The sequence below is a fragment of the Mixophyes fleayi genome, chromosome 7, assembly GCF_038048845.1.
Source record: "Mixophyes fleayi isolate aMixFle1 chromosome 7, aMixFle1.hap1, whole genome shotgun sequence".
Taxonomy (NCBI): Eukaryota; Metazoa; Chordata; class Amphibia; order Anura; family Limnodynastidae; genus Mixophyes; species Mixophyes fleayi.
The window spans coordinates 10,511,890-10,533,580 of record NC_134408.1 but is presented as its reverse complement, the minus strand read 5'-3'; the positions used below and the strand labels follow the sequence as shown (position 1 = coordinate 10,533,580).

The following is a 21,691-nucleotide window of genomic DNA, read 5'->3' as shown; positions in this document are numbered from 1 at the left end:
CTGAATGTATTATAAGTACTGGCTTAGCTGTAGCATATGTTGGTCAATGGGAAATTCAGTCATACAGTCTTAACCAACGCTTGCTGGGCAGTGCGATAATATCTGCTCCATTTGTAGACCATATTGGGAGTATACAGTGTACAACATTGTACAATTGTTATGTTGATGTTAATTGTTTCTTGATATTGATTGTTCATAACAATGTTATGACATCTGGGTAAATAAAAGTGAAGCAATGCAATATATATATAATTGTCAGGTAATATTTTTGAAGAGAAAACTATTACTCACAGAAAAATTTATGTAATGGTATTTCTTACTGGCAATACTACAAAATTACATTGTCATGATAGATAAGATGACAAAATATTGGACCTATTATAAATATATAACCAAGAATAAAATATTTATTATACAACACAGGGAACCCTCACTGAGTTATCTTAACAATTTTTATCCACTAATTCTATCCAAGAAATTGTAACTGTTACTGTATATAGATTTGGGGTGCCTCCTTATAGGAATATTTAGTTATTTTCTCTTATACTATTGTACCTTTTCCAGACAGTTCCCTGGATTGGGAGACGTCCATGGATTCATGTTTCCATGTCACAATGACTTTATACGTCGGATCTTTGAAGAGCTCTCCAGGAACTGTACATTTACTCTTCAGATTAAACGTAGCGTCTGTATTATTCATTATTTCTTCCTGTGATGTAATTTTGTCTTCAGATTGAGCTTTTTTAGACACCCAGGTGATCTGCATTATTTTGGGGTAAAATCCCTGTAAACCAGCTGAGAGTTGTACATCTTCTAGTTTAGAAAGGGTGAATTGTATTGGCTCAATGAGCGTAGGTTTAGCTGCAGAATAAGATATAATATCAGGTTAAATACAGGATTCATGTGACTAACAGGGAATTAGACACCAAAATCAATTTGAAATATCTTTAAACTATTTGCTAAATAATTTTCATTTCTCTTTGAACTGAGAAGTAATTTGTACTTTCACTTTACAGGATGAAATGGACAGGTAATGTGTAATGTTAAATATAAGTAGTGTTTACTGCTCACAGAGGAGTTATATCTGTATATTGAGGGGACATCAAAGCAGAGGAAAAAATCTACCAACAGGTAACAATCATGTTCAAATATTTCATTGATGTTTGAATTTGCAGTAATATCAATATAACTGAAAGAATCTATTTTGGTAGCGTTTTAAAAACCATTTTCAAAAAGTTTTTATACAACCGTTTGAAGTACATAATACTGAAGGGCTGTCATGATTGGGGGCAGGAAATCAGTTCAGAACTGAAATTGTGCATAGTTGCAGATAGGTGACAGCTTTACAAAGTCATAAGTGCAAAATCAGTAATATTGTACAAATAGACCCTCTGGAAATGACATAACTGACATTTGCAGGGGTTTGCGGCTACAATGGGGCCCGGAGGTGAGGGAATACGACAATACCAGTCTACCCTCCTAAGACGTTTCCTCTGCTCTTATGATCATGTGTGGTTGCTGCATGCGCAGTGAAGCCCTCTAAGAGGGTCTTCAATGTGCATGTACTGGCCCTGTGCAAGCTCAGGACAGCAGAACTATGGCCTCTTCTGAGCATGTGTGGGTGCAGCGCATGCACAGTCAAATATAAAAATGGGCTCGCTGTACAAACACTGGTTCCCACACATGCTCTGAAGAGCAAAGTGGGAACTTTCTGAGGGAGGACTGGCATTAACTGGTGCTCCCCCAAATTTTGTTATGGGGACAAATGCTATGTTCTGCCCCTTCCCTCTAGTGTTAATAAGAAAACTGTGATGTGATTGACACCAGACATCTCTGTACTGACTGTAATGACTATAATGACTGCAATGCTATGGGTTACATATATGTGTTATAGAAATTACCTATGTCACTCTAAGGTGTCTTACCATGAATTGATTTGTATTCATAGGTTTTCTCATCAACTCTCTTTTTTGAGACAATTCTGCAGGTAACATTGGCCCCAATATGTCTGGATATCGATGGAATGAAGGTCAGCTCTGTGGTAACATCATACAGTCCCTTCTTCTTCTGGCTGGGAATCTTCTCCATTGTCACCTTGTACTCTCTGGACATTAGGGGTTGTTCCTCCTCAATATCTCCTGCTGGAGACTCTGAGACCTCACACATTGTGCCATCTTTATTTTTAATGATCCACATCACCAGGGTGTCCTGAATACAGTTAGAAGCTGTACAGAACAGGGTGGTCTTCTCACCATCTACCCATGTAGCACCCTGAATGTTACTCACTACCATCTTCTGAAAACCTGTATTAAACATGGAAAACACAAATATGTTTTACAATGCAGCCTGGACACAATGGTAAAACAGAAATGCTACTAATTATCACAACCATTTATTATATATCAGCATTTGTCACTTTGGTAACATGTATAGTACACGTATAACATTTAACAGTAACCAATGCTTAATAAAAAAAAGTCATGTTTTACATGGGAACAGAAATTAGGTTCTAAGCAAGTCTACCGCCACTGGGGCTATGTCACGTACCTTATAATTAATACAAAATCACAGTAATTTATGATGAACGTGAGATCAAACTGAAATGTCACTTAAATGTATCAAAAACTGTAGGATTTTACCAGCTAAGTTATTCAAATAAGAGTTTGCAACTTAAGGCAACACATAAGGGATGTTTGTTACTCCAAAGTACTACTGAATTTAAAACACATAGACATTCATTGAAACAAACACATATAAAAGCATGACTCTGGTGAGTGATGATAAGCTGTGCCGTTCTCCTCTATTAAAATATTTTAGGATGCAGGATGTGGGGTTTCCATGCGGTGAATGCGGGAAATCATTTATCTGTACATCAATTTAATTGAAGCTAAGTAAACATAATTCTTATATTATTATTATATCAATGTCTTATACATATCTTGTGTCAATTTTGTCATTCCTTCTTTGTGTTAGAATTTCGGGATTTTAATCTTGGTAACCTGTTGTATTATCTCAACCGACGACCGGAGAGATGGAGCCAGTGGGTAGGTGCACAGAGTTGTAAATAGGGAGTGTCCAATCAGGTGACACAGTACTCACAACCACAGGTGTTTGAGTTTTAAAACCAGTGTATTTCAATATATATACCGTGAAGTATGAAATCTGATTAAAAGCTGCATTGAGCTGTCAGACACAGTCACAACACAAAGTTGCTGTTGGGGATTATTTACTAACAAAGCAAATTACCAATCACACATAATACAAAGTAGACATCTGCTTCCATTGCACTTCATCAATCACAACTAACTGGTGGTTGCTCGTAATGGATTTGAACTTTGAACTTCGCCACTCAATAACTTTAAATGTGTTCAATGTAAGAGTCACTTTAAAACTATAAATGCAAAGATAGTAACATTAATTGTTATAATTATCATTGATAGACAATTAGTAACTTTTTATTTTTTTTCAATTAGTAACTTGACTTAATTGAAAAAGTTACTAATTGTCTATCAATGATAATTATAACAATTTTCAGGACATTCTGGGAGGCGCTCCCAGAATGGCGGCATCCAGCCTCTTCGCATTTTACAGCAGTTGCAGAGCAGCGCCTCAGGGAATGTCCTGCGTCGGGGAGAAGGGAAGTGTATATTTTAATAAGTTTGTTTATTACACGCTTCGGTCTTGTTTTGTAAGTGTATTGGGATACCGATTACCACTGCTTTATTTGCACTCAATATTTGTATTTACAGTTTATTGATCTACAAGTTTTTGCACTTGCTTTTGCATTTTGCACTTATTGGCTGGTGTCAAGCTTAGTTTTAAATTAAGATTAGCATTATTGACACTTTTCTCTTCATTCATAATATCTTGATTCATTTTGTTATTTGAAGGTCCCAACTGTCATGCACACACTTTATTTCCTTTTACATTTTTGGTACTTATAAGTCTTAAAATAAACGCTTATTTCTGCTTGCCTGGAACCATCTTTAATATTGCACAATGTATCACCATAAATATGCATAAGTAAAACACAAGGAGAGGAAAACAAGCAGACAAGAAGAGGAAAAGAAGACAAAGAAGAAAATAATACTACAATACTTCAATAAGCCACCCTGTAAACATCAAGATGTTGTGGAAAAGAATTAAACGCTGAGGCAGATATTGAAGACCTTAGTGAAGTTGTAGAAGAGGAGAGTCCTTCCTGCAGTACATCTCTTTCCAGGGAGTCTACAACTACTGCAAATCTAGAAGATACATCTGAGGTAGAAGACCCGGCTTCAGGGGCGAACGCAGGATTTAGAAGGGGGGGTTTCCGCCCCCCCTCCCCCCCCCCCCTGAAAAAAAAAAAATATTGCGCAGCAGCTCCATTTCGGCGAGTCTGAATTCTACAGCAGCCGCGGCGCTGTCAAGCAGCATGCGCGGCAGTGCTGTATTATACTACAATACAGCACTGCCGCTGACGCTTGTTTGACAGCGCCGCGGCTGCTGTACAGTTCCGTTGGTTTGCGGAGAGGAGGGGTTTCTGGAGAACCAAAAACCCCCCCTGCATGCGCCACTGGGCTTCAACAATGGCAGGACAAAGACAGAGAAAGGATCGTACTCAATGCTTTAAGTAACAAAGTTGAATTAAAGGAAATGATTAAATGTATGCCCAAGGATTGTGAAGACCGTTAATTTAGTGATTTTCTTTCATATGCAAAATCATCTAATGGATGTGAGATGTTTATAAGAGACTGGCTTAGATGGAGCAGTAGGAAACATGCATTGCATCACTTGCTTTGCGTTTGCTTCGGACCACCAGTCTTCTCTGCAGGAAAGGCGGATTTGATCACTCAAAAAACAAGTTGCATCAACTATACAATAGACTGCCAGAACATGAGAGGAGTATTCAACTAGGCTCTATATTGCTTACTGACTATCAGGGACTGAGCTCTATATTTTACATTTGGTACCAAGTAATGGGCTCTGTATTACAAACTAATCAGAAGTGATAAGTATTATAACATACTGCTAAATCAAGGTACAGAACTTTAACATATATGGAAGAAAAAATAGATGTTGCTAATTATCTATCAGTCAGTAATGTGCAGTAGCTGCAAGGAAATGGGTTTAGAATTGTATACTAGCCAGCAAATAATGTGACTTGAATTTTGCAACGGTCACAGGAATAGATTCTGTAAGTGGCTCACTGTTGTAGTATAATGTGAGGTGGGTTATTCTGGAATATATCAGAGGATCACTGCACCGGACTAATGCGCGCTGGTCACATCTGGTATCTATTCCAGGAATGACTTTTCTGCTCTAATGTGTGGTGGTCAGATCTGTTATATATAACAGGGACATTGTTTAGGGTGGGGACAGTAATGAGTAAATGAAAGGTAGAGGTTCCAATAGTAAATAAGTCTCATTCATGGCCGAAGTGGTGTTGGAGGGGATGGGCTGTCAACATCCTGTTGGGTGTCAAAACAACTGGCATTACCATTGGTAAACTTTAATTTTCAAGTTAAAAGGATACTTTCAGAGTAGGTTGGAGACTTTAATTGCATCGAGTGACACACAACATATTAATGTGATTTATTTGTGGAAACAGTTTGGAAACTCAGTTAATGCAGGTTTATTTTACTATTAAAACAAAGCACCAACCAGGAAAATTATCTGAACATAAAAGAATAACAATTAACTTTCTCTATAGGTTTCTATATAGACACCAGCTTTATAGATGATTACTATATTCTATCTGTAAAAATTAATCCTACAAGTTTATCCTTTTCTGACTGGGAGTGGCCATGGTCATCTGTCAACATGGCCAATGTTGAACTGTAGACTACAGTAGATCACTACTAACAGAGAGGTCAGTTTACTCCACCTACTGTAACTCAGTGATCAGTGATGAATTGAGGTGACAATGTGGCAACAAGCAGTGAACACTATGAAGAAAGTTACTAAGGAAGCAAATAACTCTGACATCCAAGGAAACGTAAGACAACTCAGTTCATCTCTGGCTGTAACATATTAAATATATATTTCCAGATTTACTTTCACTGTAAAACACAATGTAATAACTTACCAGATTTCTTCTTATATACAAATACAGCAATGATCAACAGAATGAGCAGTATTACGGCAATGACAATCCCCATCACCATCCCAACGTTGCTATTATTGTCTTCTGGAAATAATGAGAGATAAAGTATTATTAGAAGCAGACGCTGGTTGGGTTTATATTCCAGCTATAGTTCCCTATACCCTAATGAATGCATACAGATGGAGTAGAGTTTATTGTAGTGAGCGGGACACCTTAGCGCAGAGATATTTTTATTTCCATTACACAAAATTCCAGGCTAGTCAAAGCTAAACTAATCAGAGACAGAGCAGATCTTCATGTAATCCTTAGCTGTTGTGCATCATTCTCTACAGAAATCTTCTTCTGTAGCTGCACTAAAACCACACCGGCTTATAAAATAAAGAAATATCAGATCCATTTAACTCTCCTTGTCTCTCATCTAACAATGACAAAGTATTCCCATTAGTCTTTAATGACAGCAGTTCTCCTGATTTAAACTTTTAAAATAATCTTTTCAATTTGTCCACAAATCTTCAGTAGTACAAGTAATTTTACTTTAGAACTTTTATAATGATAACTGAATCTGTTTCCCTCCTCTACTGTCAGCAGGAAAGAGAGGAATAATACATTTCAGTAGTTTCATATCTTATAAGAACATAACCATTTACGATGAGTTCAAACGAATGAGTTGAGTGCAATAACAATAAGCATTGATGGCTGCTGATCTCACCATTATACTCCAACAGGAGGTCTTGTTGCAAATCAGCTGTGAGCGACTCATGTCGGACTCTGCAGGACAAGACTTGTGGTTTCTCTTCGGAGGGTATTATCACTGTGTTATTAATGGAGAAAGTACCATCATCATTCATGTGACTGGATGTAACAGACCCCTCTATTACTTCTCTATCCATCAACAACTCCACGGTTATGTCAATGGGGTAAAAACCGGCCACGGAGCAAATAAATCTGTTCTGCTCATTCTCTCCTATAACTTTCTCAAGATGTGTGATCGCTGGAGGAGCTGCAAGGGAAAAATAATCAGCTTAGGAAAAATATTATAGTGTGTTGTTTTTTACTCTTATTACATTGGTGTCTTCTATACAATCATAACATATTTTTCTACAGTAAAGACATAGTATACACAGCCTGAAATCACTGAAAAGATTATATTTGTTTACATTGATTTAAAATTTGAATTTTCTTGCTGTATGAGCAGCTCTCTGAGATGTGCTAATTATGAATACTCCATCATACATTTAAATAGAACAGTAGCAGGAGTCTGGACCACTTTCTTAAAAGCAGTTTATGTTTCCATATTCCGACCCATTACTTTTTTTTTTTTTTTTTTAGGGGAGATGGATAATCACACAGGAACCATAAATCTCTATGGAGTAATGGAAAATGAGAGATGTCAGAGCAGGGACTGAGAAAAGTAGAACTTCAAGGCTCCTCCCTCATCTCTGGTCCCATTGGTAGTTGTTGCACTCCATCACTCTATCTGCCTGTGAAGGCGTTTCTAAGGATCTTGGAGTCCTCACCAATCCCTAACATCACTAGCAGCAGAAACACAGATAACATTGATTTTTGTTGATTCTTCAGGACATGCACTAAATAGAATGATTATGTTTTGGGATGGGACAAATGATGACATTGTGGCATTTTGTGAGCACCTATCAACGCATAAGTCAATGCAATACTATAGAAAACAATCAGCATATTAAAGGTTACAAGTGCTTTACTTGATGAAAATGACCTGTCGATGCACTGGCCTCGTGTTTAGTGAATTATAGTACCAGCATGTAAATATATATACAAATACATGTACATAACTTACCATAAACTGTAAGTTTAATGTCTTTGAACTTAGTGTCTGGGCTGTAGGTGACCATACACTTATAAGTCCCAATGTCAGAGATAGTTACATTTTGGATGTGTAAATCAGCAATTCCTTTACTGATGTCTTGTTTGTTTATGACTTTCCTCCCATCAGATAACAGGCCTTTTGTGTCCATTCTTATAATCATCTTTTCTTGGAATTGCCATATAATTGCGAGGAACTGGGGGTTTACGGTGGGGTTATTCACAGTGAAAGTACAGGGTAGAATGAAGTTCAATCCAGCTTGTACTTTGTGAGACGTTGGAGCGGAGACTTCTAAGGCTGCTCCAGCTGAAATGCATAGGGAAAATGTAATTATTCATGGTATGTATTATACAGGTAACTGCCACAACAAAGGAAACACTTCAGTAAATGAGGGACACAAAGTATATTGAAAGCAGATTTTTGCAACACAGATATACTTTCTAAGTTCAGTAGATAATTAAAGGATAAAGGATAAACCATATTGTGCGGAGTTCCCACTCTGCAGTATATGTTCCCTGAATTCTACCTCCGATATATTCAAGGGGTACTTTGACCTATTAATTAAAACAAAATCAACATTAAATATATTAGTAAGTAATAAAATAAGCAAAACAAATCAAAAGAGAATTGCATAAAAAGATGCTCAGTATAAATTTACTCCTATTATGGAGTAGTTTGAATAACTTTGCATACTTTAGGGGATACTTAGTGTGACGATTATGTAGTATAACTAATGACTGATTGTTATTTTCTGTTGAATTCATGTATGACAATGTAAACTGTATGTAACCTTGTAATCTAATCTCAACATGTGCTTTGCTAGATGACATGAGTCTAAACCTATGCAAGTGTCAATAGTCTTTTCAAACTAGCCAGGCCTGGGATTAGATAAGGATCTCAGTGGAATTTGAAGCCCCAAAGTTGTAAATCATCTAGCCACTCAAGCAGAACAGAGGTGAGAGATTCTCTGAGGTGCCCAAACATATATCTTAGTGATAGATAATTTACTTTGGAAAGCTCTGTGTTATTTTGGGAATCAATTTGACTTAATTGAACATGTAATTCTTAAGGTGGGATTGAAGAGCCTGTAAGAAGGGTTTAAAATCTTCTACTTTAGACATTACATTGTGCACTTTCATGAGGGGGTCTATGAAGACTGAAATGTCCCATATTTCTCAATTGTGTTCCCTCACACACAAGTCTTAACTAGTAATTAGTGAAATTGGTTTTATTTCCTATTTTATTTTCTGAACCTTATTTGTGCAACTTATTGTATGTCTTTTTATTAACTTTTGTAACTAAGCCTTGGAAACATTTTTTGGATTAAAATACATTTAATCTAGCATATTCTCCGATTATTTGTGAATTTATGAAGCCCAGGGAGGCTCATGCTACATGTGTTTGTGATTTAATTGTGAAACATTAATAAGTGGTTTTGGTGAACGTAAGGACATCATAATAAATCCTTTGTGATGGCAGAAAAGGTGTACTCATTGCTAAGTGACTAAGTTGACGCCAGTCACAGCCAGCTGTTCAGATTGCTGTATCTGGGACAGGCTGGGTGTTTGTGACACTTAATATAACCAAACACACATTAGAGGGTATTTGGTAAACATTTGCCATCACACCTTGGAAAAGGTTGAGAATCCCTGCACTAGACAAACTACAGGTAACTGTGGATGAAGGTGCAAACGGCTCGCCCGTGTTGTCCATACATTTGTTTAACATGAGAAACTTTGCATCAGTTGTACTTTCAAACTATGTTGTGAGCAGGAACAGCCTCTCAAGAATGCCACAGAGAGGAGACTATGGTCCAGTCACAGTGCACAAGTGCCTTGTTCATCATCATTAGCATCATCGTCAATAATTATTTATAAAATGCCAGCAAATTCTGTAGCGCTTTACAATTGATAGCAAACACAGTAATAAAACAATACTGGGTAATACAGACAGACAGAGAGGTAAGAGGGCCCTACTTGCAAGCTTACAATCTATCTATTGTTACACCTGTAAGTACAGTTTCGCAAGTAAAATGATGCAAGTAAAACATTTAGAGCTGAGCGGAGTGGTGGAAAATATTGGGTGATAAAAAAAACAAGTGAAACTTTTTTTGGGTAACAAGAAAAATAATATAGCATAAGCTTTTGGGAAACTGAAGCGCTGTTGCAGGATAGTTTACAAATATACAGTACAAAGGCATCTACTACCATATATTTCCATTATATGACTTACACAGTAATCATCAAGTGATCTAGGGGCCTATTTATTAAGCCATAAACAATTTGGAAACAGCTTTTTCCGCATGGTTTAGACATTTTTATGTTACATAGCTTTGTAACAAAGCCCTAATGTAGGAGATATCACAGATATCTCCTGGATTAGGCTAAGTTTTGCATTAAACAGAAGCCCATATTATTATTTACAAGGGCTTTTTGGAGCTTGAGCCCATTGAGCCATTCTACCCTATGTGGATATTCAGATCCCTCAAAGCAGCATTCCTGCTCTCCCCTCCGGTTCTTATGGTAAAATGGCTTTGTGCATGCGCAACTTTAGGTCTCACATGCGCAAAGCCTCTTCGCGATAGTAACCGGAGTTGAAAGGTAAGGAAGGTCATCTGTCATCGTTGCAATGACAGGTGAGGATTAGCGGGGCAAAAACCTGTAAATGATTAAATAGGCCCCCTAGGGAACACAGTTGCCAACTATCAGTAAACTAACTGGCAGTGAAAAAGTAGTGACATTTGTAGCTCTCAGCATTAATAAAACAGATGAGAACAAAATATACCAACAAATGACAGTACTAATTTTTATATAGCATTCACCGCACCAAATATGTTTGGTCTGAATAGGGTTATAAGCCCCCTATTTTCAGTCCCTGACCCAATATTCCCATAGATGCCACTATTTTCACATTTTTGACACGTTGTAGAATTACACAAACACATTACATAGTATGTCAGTAAAAAATGGTTGACAGTCGGCAATTGTTCATAACATTGTGATTAAAGAAAATTATTGTGAACCCTGCTACTGAGGAATGAAAAAAGTATGATTCAAATCAGGTGAGTCTCAGGTGAACACACATGTGGTGCACACCAAAACAAGCTGTCTGTTTTTGATATTTGTTTCTCTTGTGGATTTCTGATGTTGTTGGGTGAATTTATTTATTTAGGTCCCAATATTGTGGCACCTACTGTCTACCTACCTACACTAACCAGTGAGGAAAGTACCATTTTAAGGTTCAAGGTCAGCTCTCACAAAGACGTTCTTTAGGCTATACCCTCTCCAGTACTGTTGACATGGTTAAGTATTTTCACACCCAGATAAATATCAGAACAAAGAAAATATAAGTTTACTTAACACAATCGCTGGAGAGTTACTTTTATGAAAGGGTAAACAATCACACTATAACACTGTAATACTTTATAAAATGGAACATAAACTAGCAAATACTTATCTCCTATAGCCAACCTCTGGTGTGTCCTTCTTGGACACAATCTGGTAGATTGATGCTTCACTTATTCTTAATTTCTTCCGGCAAGATAATTGTCCTCTTCAAATGTCACTCTGCTTTCAACGGACACTGTTAGCTTTTCATCTGCCCTACAATGTGCTTATTACTCAGTTCTGCTTTGCAGTTCAGGTTACTCTCCCTCTTACCACTGATTGGAAGTCTGCACTTTATAAGCTCTCACCTGTCCTGCACTTATTGCCAGTGATAGTGTTATACACTAGCTTCTTGGTTCCTGCATTTGACCTTGCATCAAGCAGTTCCTGTCTCTGCATTCAGCAGTCTCCTGATTCCTGATACCTGGCTTTTCAAATTATTGTCTCCTGGTTCCTGATAACTGGATTTGCAACTTTTTACCTGCTGGTTCCTTATATATGACTCTGCATCTTATTGTCTCCTGTTTCCTTATACCTAGCTTGCAACTTATTGTCTGCTGGTTCCTGATACCTGACATTGCAACTTATTGTCTGCTGGTTCTGGTTCCTCATACCTGGCTTTGCATCTTATACTCTGCTGATTATGCATGCTATTCATATAGCTCTGCACTGTATCCACAGGCATGTATTCTAAAAATAATCATTGCTCAACCTGTGGGGCAATCACAGTAAAGAATGTTATGTTTCTTTTCAACCTCTAATTTTAATTATTGCAATATCCTGTGTGCTTGTGCTAAAACCATCATTATATGCTGTGAACTGCAATAATATCCATATTGTTTTTAAGTACAACGCTGCATTGTAGTCCTGTGAATTCCTAACAGGCACACACCATCCCAAGATTGCAAGTTGGAAGGAAATGGATCTTCCGTTGTTTTAGTCATTCTTCTTACCCTCAGCCTCGAACATCCAATTGGAGACATAAGCCACACATATTCCTGCCTTCACATCTTTGATATCCTCAAGTCTCCAGCCACTGCTCTTTTATCCCAATTTTAGTTCCCATGATAGGATGTCCTTAGTACAGTCATGGCCAAAAGTTTTGAGATTGACAAAAGTTTGCTGCTTCAGTGGTTTTAGACTTTTTTGTCAGATGCTGCTATGTTTAATAAGTGTCAAAGGCTTTTATTGACAATTACATTAAGTTTATGCAAAGAGTCAATATTTGCAGTGTTGACCCTTCTATTTGAAGACCTATGCAATTCGCCCTGGCATGCTGTCAATCAACTTCTGGGCCACATACTGACTGATGGCCGCCCATTCTTGCCTAATCAATGCTTGGAGTTTGTCAGAATTTGTGGGTTTTTGTTTGTCCAACCGCCTCTTGAGGATTGAACACAAGTTCTCAATGGGATTAAGGTCTGGGGAGTTTCTTGGCCATGGACCCAAAATGTAGATGTTTTGATCCCCGAGCCACTTAGTTATCAATTTTGCCTTATGACAAGGTGCTCCATCATGCTGGTTCTTGGATGTTTGGGAGAAGTTGCTCTTGGGGGATGTTTTGGTACCATTCTTTTTTCATGGCTGTGTTCTTAGGCAAAATTGTGAAAAGCAATACTTGTGTCATTCACAACACTTTTGGCCATGACTGTACAGGGTGGGCATTATCTCTTCATTTTACCCCAATTTATAGCCCTCTCCAAGGGGAATACCCCCTGCTTGCTGTGGCTGCATAAAGTCTGGAGACAATGAGTATAATCACTAGAGATGTAGATAGACATAGCTCTTTTCCTGAAATAACCCCTTGTAGCCCTTTGAATGGATTCAAAGCTCCAGACTCACCAGCACTTCTGGTTCACACTGTCGGGCGGATAAGCCTTAGCAAACCTGAAAAATGCCGGTGCTTGCTTGGACAGTCTTTGATGGATAGGTTCCCCATAGTAACTACAGCTCTATAGAGGAATACTGATGTTGCATTTAAATATAGTAACAAGACAGTATTCAAAACAAAGTCCAATATTAACAATGCTATCATTGCTATCATTAATCAATGCTATCATCAATCAGTGCAAGTCTCGGGGAAGAGCCACCAGCATTCAGTCCAACAAGAGAAGGTCCCGGACACCTGGACACCTGGGGAGCAAAGGACCAAATAGTATAGCAACACATCCTTGATGGAGGGTTCGGAAATAAAAGCAAATTGGATCGAGTTATGCAGCCTCTGAGGAAATTACATTGCTGCAATAAAACGCTGTATATTTTATTATTTCAGTGTCACGAGCTGACCAGCTCCCCTGTTCCTGTGTACACCTGATACCTTGGATGTGAATACCTGTTGTGATCCTTTGGCTTGATTTCGGACCCTGCTTGAACTCCTGCGCCTTTTGACCTCTGGCTGTTTTTGGATTCCCCGTGTATGCAACCTGCCCACCATGTTACTCAACATGCAAATAATATATACAGTATTCTGCTCCATGCCAGCAATACACAAAGTATTATTCTCCAATGCCAGTTTTATACACCATGTTACTCTCAATGCAAATAATATACACAGTATTCTTGTCTATGCCAGCAGTATACAAAGCATTATTATCCAATGCTACTAGTATACACCATGTTACTCTCCATGCAAATAATAATAACAGTATTTATCTCCATGCCTGCCGTATACACAGTATTCATCTCCATGTCAGCAGTATACAAAGTATTATTCTCCAATGCCAGTAGTATACACTATGTTACTCTCTATTCATATAATATACACAGTATTCCTCTCCATGCCTTGAATATGCACAGTATTACTCTCAATGCCAGCAGCATACAAAGTATTATTCTTCAATGCCAGTAGCATACACCATGCTACTCTGCATGCAAATAATATACACAGTATTCTGCTCCCTGCCAGCAGTACACAAAATATTATTCTTCAATGTAAGTAGTATACACCATGTTATTCTCCATGCACATAATATACACAGTATTATTCTCCATGCCTGCAGTATACACAATATTATTCTCCATGTCAACAGTATACAAAGTATTATTCTACAATGTCAGTAGTATACACCATGGTAACCTCAATGAAAATAAAATACACAGTATTCTGCTCCATGCCAGCAGTGTAAAAAGTATTATTATCTAATGCCAGTAGTGTACACCATGTTACTCTACATGCAAATAATATACACAGTATTCTGCTTCATGCCAGCAGTATACAAAGTATTATTATCTAATGCCAGTAGTGTACACCATGTTTCTCTACATGCAAATAATACACACAGTATTCTGCTTCATGCCTGCAATACACTAAGTATTATTCTCCAATGCCAGTAGTATACACCATGTTACTCTCCATGCAAATAATATACACAGTATTCTGCTTCATGCCAGCAGTATACAAAGTATTATTATCTAATGCCAGTAGTGTACACCATGTTTCTCTACATGCAAATAATATACACAGTATTCTGCTTCATGCCTGCAGTACACTAAGTATTATTCTCCAATGCCAGTAGTATACACCATGTTACTCTCCATGCAAATAATATACACAGTACTCTTTTCCATGCCTGCAGTATACAAAGTATTTTTCTCCTATGCCAGTAGTATACACCATGTTACACTGCATGCAAATAATATACACAGCATTCTTCTACATGCCAGCAGTATACAAGGTATTATTCTCCAATGCCAGTAGTATACTCTATGTAACTTTCCATGCAAATGATATACACAATATTCTTCTACATGCCTACAGTATACAAAGTATATAATAAATTTTGCTTATAGTAATAAATATTTTAAGCAAAGAGTACACCAATACATCATAACAAATCAACCACTACTTTCTTTCGGTATACAATTACTGTCTGGGAATTTCGGGGAATCCTCACAGACTCCCACCAGATCCCAACATTAAATAATAAAAAAGATAAAAATATTTAAACAAGAAATATTTTAAAGCTGTAAAATATTGTTAAAAAATGCTTTATTCAAATAATAAAGACTCTTTTCATGCATTATATTCTGCTATCACTATCTCCCGCCAGAAGTGACCCTTTGATAGATCGGAAGCAATGAGCCCTGTCGAATTCTCAGTGTGAGTGCAGCTATAACACCTGAGAACACAAAGTACAATGTATACAGCAATCCTAAACTAAGACTCAGGTAATATGACACTAATAAAACAGACTAATGAGACCCCTCCTTACCCCCCGCTGCTACCTGTTCTCTGTCTTGACACAAACTTTCCTTCCCTGTAATCACTTCTTACACTTACCTGTCAGGTACAGAAGGAGCAGGAGGAAGAAAGTCCTAATCCTCGCCATTCTGGACATTTTCTGGGTGGAGAATAAAGTCCTGAAATAGAGTCCAGAGTCTGTTTCTTTTCACTTTCATTTTTACATACTGAAATCTCTGTGTATTATGGTGTGATAAGAAGAGAGACCTGTCCAACCCTGTCCAACACCTGCTGCGTGTAAATATACACATTTCCTTCATGTGTGAGACTGTGGGGAGGAGGGAGAGCTGCAGAACTGTGCCTGCAGCTTCCAGAGGTGTAACTGCCATAATAGTGGAGTGTGCAGCTGCTATGTGGTCCGCAGCCTGGGCATCCCTTTCTCCCCTATCAAAGCCCCGTATGAATGGTTTTTTTCACCCTTGGGTGTTACATGGGTGCCCTTCAAAAATATTATTATAGGACCCACAAATGTCTAGCTACTGGGGACCTACTGTATGTTTATCTCTAGCTAATATCTAGTAGCTCTATATAAACAAAGACAGATCATTTATATATAAGTACCAGTACACAAGGCATTTAATTATTATGTACTAATATATGTCATCATCATTAATTTATTTACATAGCGTCACTACTTCCGCAGCGCTGCACAGAGAACACACTCACATCAGTCCCTGTTACAATACATCTTACAGTATAAATTCCCTAACACACACACACACACACACACACACACACACACACACACACACACACCCAGACTAGGGTCAATGTATTAGCAGCCAATTAACCTACTAGTATGTTTTTTAAAACTGTGGGAGGAAAACTAAGCGCTCGGTAGAAAGCAACGCAAGCACTGGTAGAACATACAAACTACACACGGATAAGGCCATGGTTGGGAATTCAAATCATGACCCCAGTGCTGGAGGCAGAAGTGCTAACCACTGAGCCACCGTGCTGCCCATAACATGTCCATTTGTAAAGCGCTTAGGAAAGTGCTGGCGCTATATCATCGCTCCCAACTGTCTTGATTTTGGTGGGGCCTCTAGATTCGCGGACTGCAAAAGGGGTGGAACTTTAAAAGTGGGTGGAGGTTTCATATTTGTAAATGTTGGGTTGTATGACTGTATAGATAAATGTTAATGTTGATGATGATGATGTTAAATTAATTTCTAATGTACAAAAAATAAAAAATACAATGTTCTTGACACAGTAATTTTTTTTTATAAACAAACCTTGTTTAACAACCCCCATGGGGCTGTCTGAACTGGAGATAGGACAAATGTAAGAGTTAATTCAATTTTCCAGAAATATGGGCAATAATTAACGCCCACTTTGTAATCAGGCCAATCACAGTGGAAAGGACACATCAACAAATGTCTATTGTAAAAATGACAAGATTATTTAAATGAAATCCAAGTAACTATGGTATACGTAACAGCCAATAGTATCCCGCACTCTACATGACCTGTCAATGAAGGGGAGTGATCAGCCTACAGAGGGTGATCTTTGCTTAACAATCACTATTCCATCGTCCCTCCTGTTCTACAATGCTGTGCACACAAGTTTTTCGATCTCAGGGCTCTAGAATTTGCATTACTCAACATTACAGAGCAGTGTGAAGGAAGACTACTTATCAGCAGTACCTACAGTCAGGAAACAGTCCAGGTTGTGTGTGACAGTCCCCTAAAATCTGGACTGTGAGGAAGTATGTTTTATGGGAACTATGTCTTATGTGTGTAGCAGATATGTGTGTGAGATGGAAGCAGGGCTAACCTCTAAAGAAAATAACACTAATGTGAAAACATTGCAATGTGTTTCTATCTATCTGTCTGTCTGTCTGTCTATCTATCTAAATATATCACTCTCTCTCTCTCTCTCTTCCTCTCTCTCTCAAAGGGACACATTTATCAATGCTCGCATAAAGTGAAAAATAGTTTTCAATCCTTATCGTATTGAACTATTTCTCAAATTTATAAAGAACCCAACACAGAAACAACAATTCCGATAAACTGCTGCTTCTGTGATAATAAAAAACATACTTACCACGACTCTTCGGAATGCGCTGTCTCTGGATTTCTTCCAGTCCTCTTTCAGCTCTGCTCTTCAGCACTGAAATTTTTCAATTATGTTAATGTACGCCAGCTACAAAAAACTATTTTTCAGAACTTGTTAGATTGCAAGGGGAGCAGTCACCATACTGTTGAATGGTGACTGCTCCCAAAAATGAAGCAGAATGCAAAGCAGCAGATATCCAAGATATCTGCTGCGATGCACCGTTCTTAAATATGCGGGACACTACGAGTGCCGTGGATTTTACGGTAAGTGCCCGAAAGTGTTACTTCCCTAGTTGTGCCCATATATATATATATATATATATATATATACAAAGTATGGCAATGTTGCCACAGAACCATTACCTCACTAGGGGCCTGATTCATTAAGGATCTTAAATTAAGAAGTTTCTTATTTAAGTCTCCTGGACAAAACCATGTTACAATGCAAGGGGTGCAAATGAGTGTTCTGTTTTGCACATAAGTTAGATACTGACTGTTTTTTCATGTAGCACACAAATATCAACTTTAAATTTCAGTGTACAAATAAGCTATCAAGTATTTGTGTGCTACATGAAAAAACAGTCAGTATTTAACTTATGTGCAAAACAGAATTCTAATTTGCACCTCTTGCATCGTAACATGGTTTTGTGCAGGAGACTGAAATAAGAAACTTCTTAATTTAAGATCCTTAATGAATCAGGCCCTAGAATCTGATTGGTTGCTATGAGCAACACCTCCACTTTTTCAAAACCGCAGCTAGATAAATTTACCCCCTGAATTGACCCTCTCCTACCCACTCCCCAATATATAATTACAGCTGCATGAGGAGAGAAGAGTATATATGTATATTGCAGATTCCTTGTATGATTCCAACATCGAAGGCAACTGAGGTTTTATCTCATTTCAGATCCAAGGTGAGCAGGTTACTTCAATAAATAAAACACAGGCTGCAATTTGCTAATGTAATTCTATAGTACAAAGTTCACTAACTGCTATGTAGACTATAACAGGTAAAGGTAATAATTAACCACCATCCAGTTGTCAATAATAGCAAATGTGAATTTTCTAGGTCAGTGCTGTCCAAGAATTTCCATGCAAAGGGCGACATTTCTGTTATAAGTATTTGCTCATGGGATGAACACCATTAAGGAATGATGACATCCAACACAGTTTACGGAGCATTCAGAGAAATGATGGCACCAGTTGCAAGGAACAGTCAGCAGTCTGATTACTCATGTTATAATAGACCACTGGGGGATCTCCGGTCTCGCTTTCTTCCTCTCCAAAATGAAGTCCAGGAAAGTGGACTCACTCAAGCCCTTATTTTAGGTCCAAAAAATAACGAAGCTCAGAAAACCATTATTGCAATACAAGGGTTACCCGTTGTATCACCGAGTGAGGGGGATTAAGCCCTTTGCTGCTGCGGCTTTTCTCACCCCTGTGCTGATCCTACTCTGACACTTTGGTCACATTTCTATATCAAGATCAGTAGTTGGTTTATGGAGCACCTACACAGATTATACCTTGGGGTTTTTCAGGAGACTTTGACATTTCAGAAAATTCTTAGCTCTGACCTCTTGACACAGCAAAGAAAATCCACCCAGAAGAGCCAAAGAAGTGTTTTTTTTATTGGAATGACAAGAAAGTGAATTAAAAGCAATGTGTGTATTTTCTACCTAAACACCACCAAGAAAAACCTTTCTGAAAATGCAAAAATGAGGATTCTACACATAAGTTTCATGTAAAACCTGCACTTGAAAGTTATAATACATATTTTATTTTTGCTAGTGTGAATGAAATGCATAACATATGTAGGCATAATATGGGTAGCCCACAAAACATACCATTTTTAAAACTAGACAGCCTACAGAATCAAATTAGGATACCCGTGAGCTTATTGGAGTGAGGTTGGGGGGAGATCTGGGCATTATAACCCCCTTCAATTTCTGGACTTCTTAATGCTTTCTATAGTATAGGGTGTTATAGTCTGGTGATTAACACAACATAGATACCAAGGGGTTGGGTACGAAATGTCAACAATGAAAATGTTGCTATTCAGAATGTTGACACCATAATATTGACAACTGTTAAAAGATGGAAAGTCAGAATGTTGACATGTTCATTAGATCGACAGGGTTAAAATGTCGACATTGCGACTGCCGATAGGTTGTAAAGTCGACAGTCACAATATCGACATAAAGTGTTAATTTTAAACAGACAATATTGCCAATAATACAGCAAATAAAACAAAAAAACTGAATTACATGTTAAAAAAAAAGAGTGGGTTTGGGATAATAGTGATTTAATTAATGTTTAGTCCCTAGTGCACTACAGGTCCCAGCATGGTCAGACTGCCATTGACTGTCTGTGCATGATGGTGCTTGTATTACTACAAGCACTTGCATATTCATGGCAGCCAGTGCATGCTGGCACTTGGGGAACTACTAGGACCTGTTGTGCTTCAAAGAATATTTGTTCATTTTTTTTTAAAATTTACTTTAATTGAAATAAAAACACTCCAAAATATCTCTTATTCATCTATTTATTGCTCACATACATCCAGGGTCTTCATCTGTCATAGATCCAAACAATCCTTGCTCGGCAAAAAAAAACCCTCCCAAATACTTCCAGGGGACTTCATCTGTCTTACATCCAAGCGATCCTTTCTTGGCAAAACAAAAACCCTCGAACACAAAGTAAACTAGCTCTAAAGAGCTCCGCCACAAAGTGAGCTCTTAGCGGCACTGGTCCTATTTATAACATGGGGATTTCTCTCGGCAGCTTGAGTTCAAACCATTTTGTTTATAACTTGTTATTATTTATTTATCAACACACATGGATTGCTCCTTACACAGCATTATTACAATTCCTATGTTTCCGCTAGTTGTTCAAGCGCCAGTGTTATCCCCCTGCAGTATCCTTCAGTATGCTTACTAACAGGAAGCCTGACATGCTTCATTCAGATCAGATACTTAAGATTGTACAGGTATATTTATTTTTTAACTCATGACCCCAGTGCTGTAAGGCAGAAGTGCTAACCATTATGCCACCGTGCTGCCCGAATATTGAATATTGAAATTAAACTTCTTACTAAGTCATGGTTGAGTGGGACTTCACTAATAGTGTTAGCATGAGATGTTGATGTTAAGATTCCAATATGAATGAATGACTGAATCAATGAACAGTTTGTACTACAGTAAATTTACAGACAGTTCCTTGAATTGAGAGACGTCCATGTGCTCATGTCACATGACTTTATATCTCCACCAATGCTCATTAGCGCCCACCCTACCCAATTAGCAAAGAAAGGGAAGAGGACTTTTAATGAAACTTAATTAGTGTAGATAGTATTTCTAAAAACACACACATTTCTTAAAGTACTATAAAAGTGAAACTCTAAGTAAAACGGACCTTATTGAGGAATAACTATCACTGCAAAAATATCCACATAAAAAAACTCATAAAAACAGTAAGTATAATGAAAATGTCCTACTAATAGAATATATTCCACTATCGTTTACATCCTCCAATTAATGTAGATATCTTTAAATGGCGAAACATATAATAAATACCTTTCTGCAAAGCTGTGTCCTCCCAAGGGTAGTCCAGAAGATCAAACCGGTTTGATGCCCACTTGAAACGGCAAATATAACTTTGTTATATTATCTCTTTTACTACAGTTTAGTTCTTCTGACTTATTAATGTCATGTAATATGGAACAGAATGTGCAGTTAACCTTTTTACTAATAGTATAAATCATTGTGTTTGCACTTACAATGGTTCACAATTTATAATCATTTCAACGAATAAACATTTAAATTAGCAGTGGTTTAAATAGTGAGGAGGATGCTAGGATGGGACACAAAGCATTTGAGGGGAAAAAGGGGGTTGCTTCCTAATTGTTTAATAATGTCCCCAATATATTAGTACATATATAAAAACTATAATGAATTAATTTCAACTATAACACAATTAGCTACGTTACATGCTATCTGATATATAAGGACTGATCAGTGGCGGATCCGGGGGGGGGGGGGGGGGGGGGGGGGGGCGATCGGGGCGATCGCCCCCCCCCTACCAGGG

At 37.8% G+C, this 21,691-nt stretch overlaps 1 protein-coding gene across 1 annotated transcript in view; it reads right to left on the bottom strand.

Moving 5' to 3' along the window:
• Positions 1–10,546, bottom strand: part of LOC142098451 (uncharacterized) — a 41,941-nt gene extending 31,395 nt beyond the window's left edge. The window contains exons 1-6 of the mRNA XM_075181297.1: positions 10,486–10,546; positions 7,899–8,231; positions 6,795–7,085; positions 6,068–6,169; positions 1,926–2,303; positions 556–861 (exon numbers count right to left, since the gene is read on the bottom strand). Coding sequence (XP_075037398.1) covers positions 556–861; positions 1,926–2,303; positions 6,068–6,169; positions 6,795–7,085; positions 7,899–8,231; positions 10,486–10,546 — 1,471 coding nt within the window. The remainder of the gene's footprint in view (positions 1–555; positions 862–1,925; positions 2,304–6,067; positions 6,170–6,794; positions 7,086–7,898; positions 8,232–10,485) is intronic.
• Between the last annotated feature and the right edge of the window lie 11,145 nt (positions 10,547–21,691).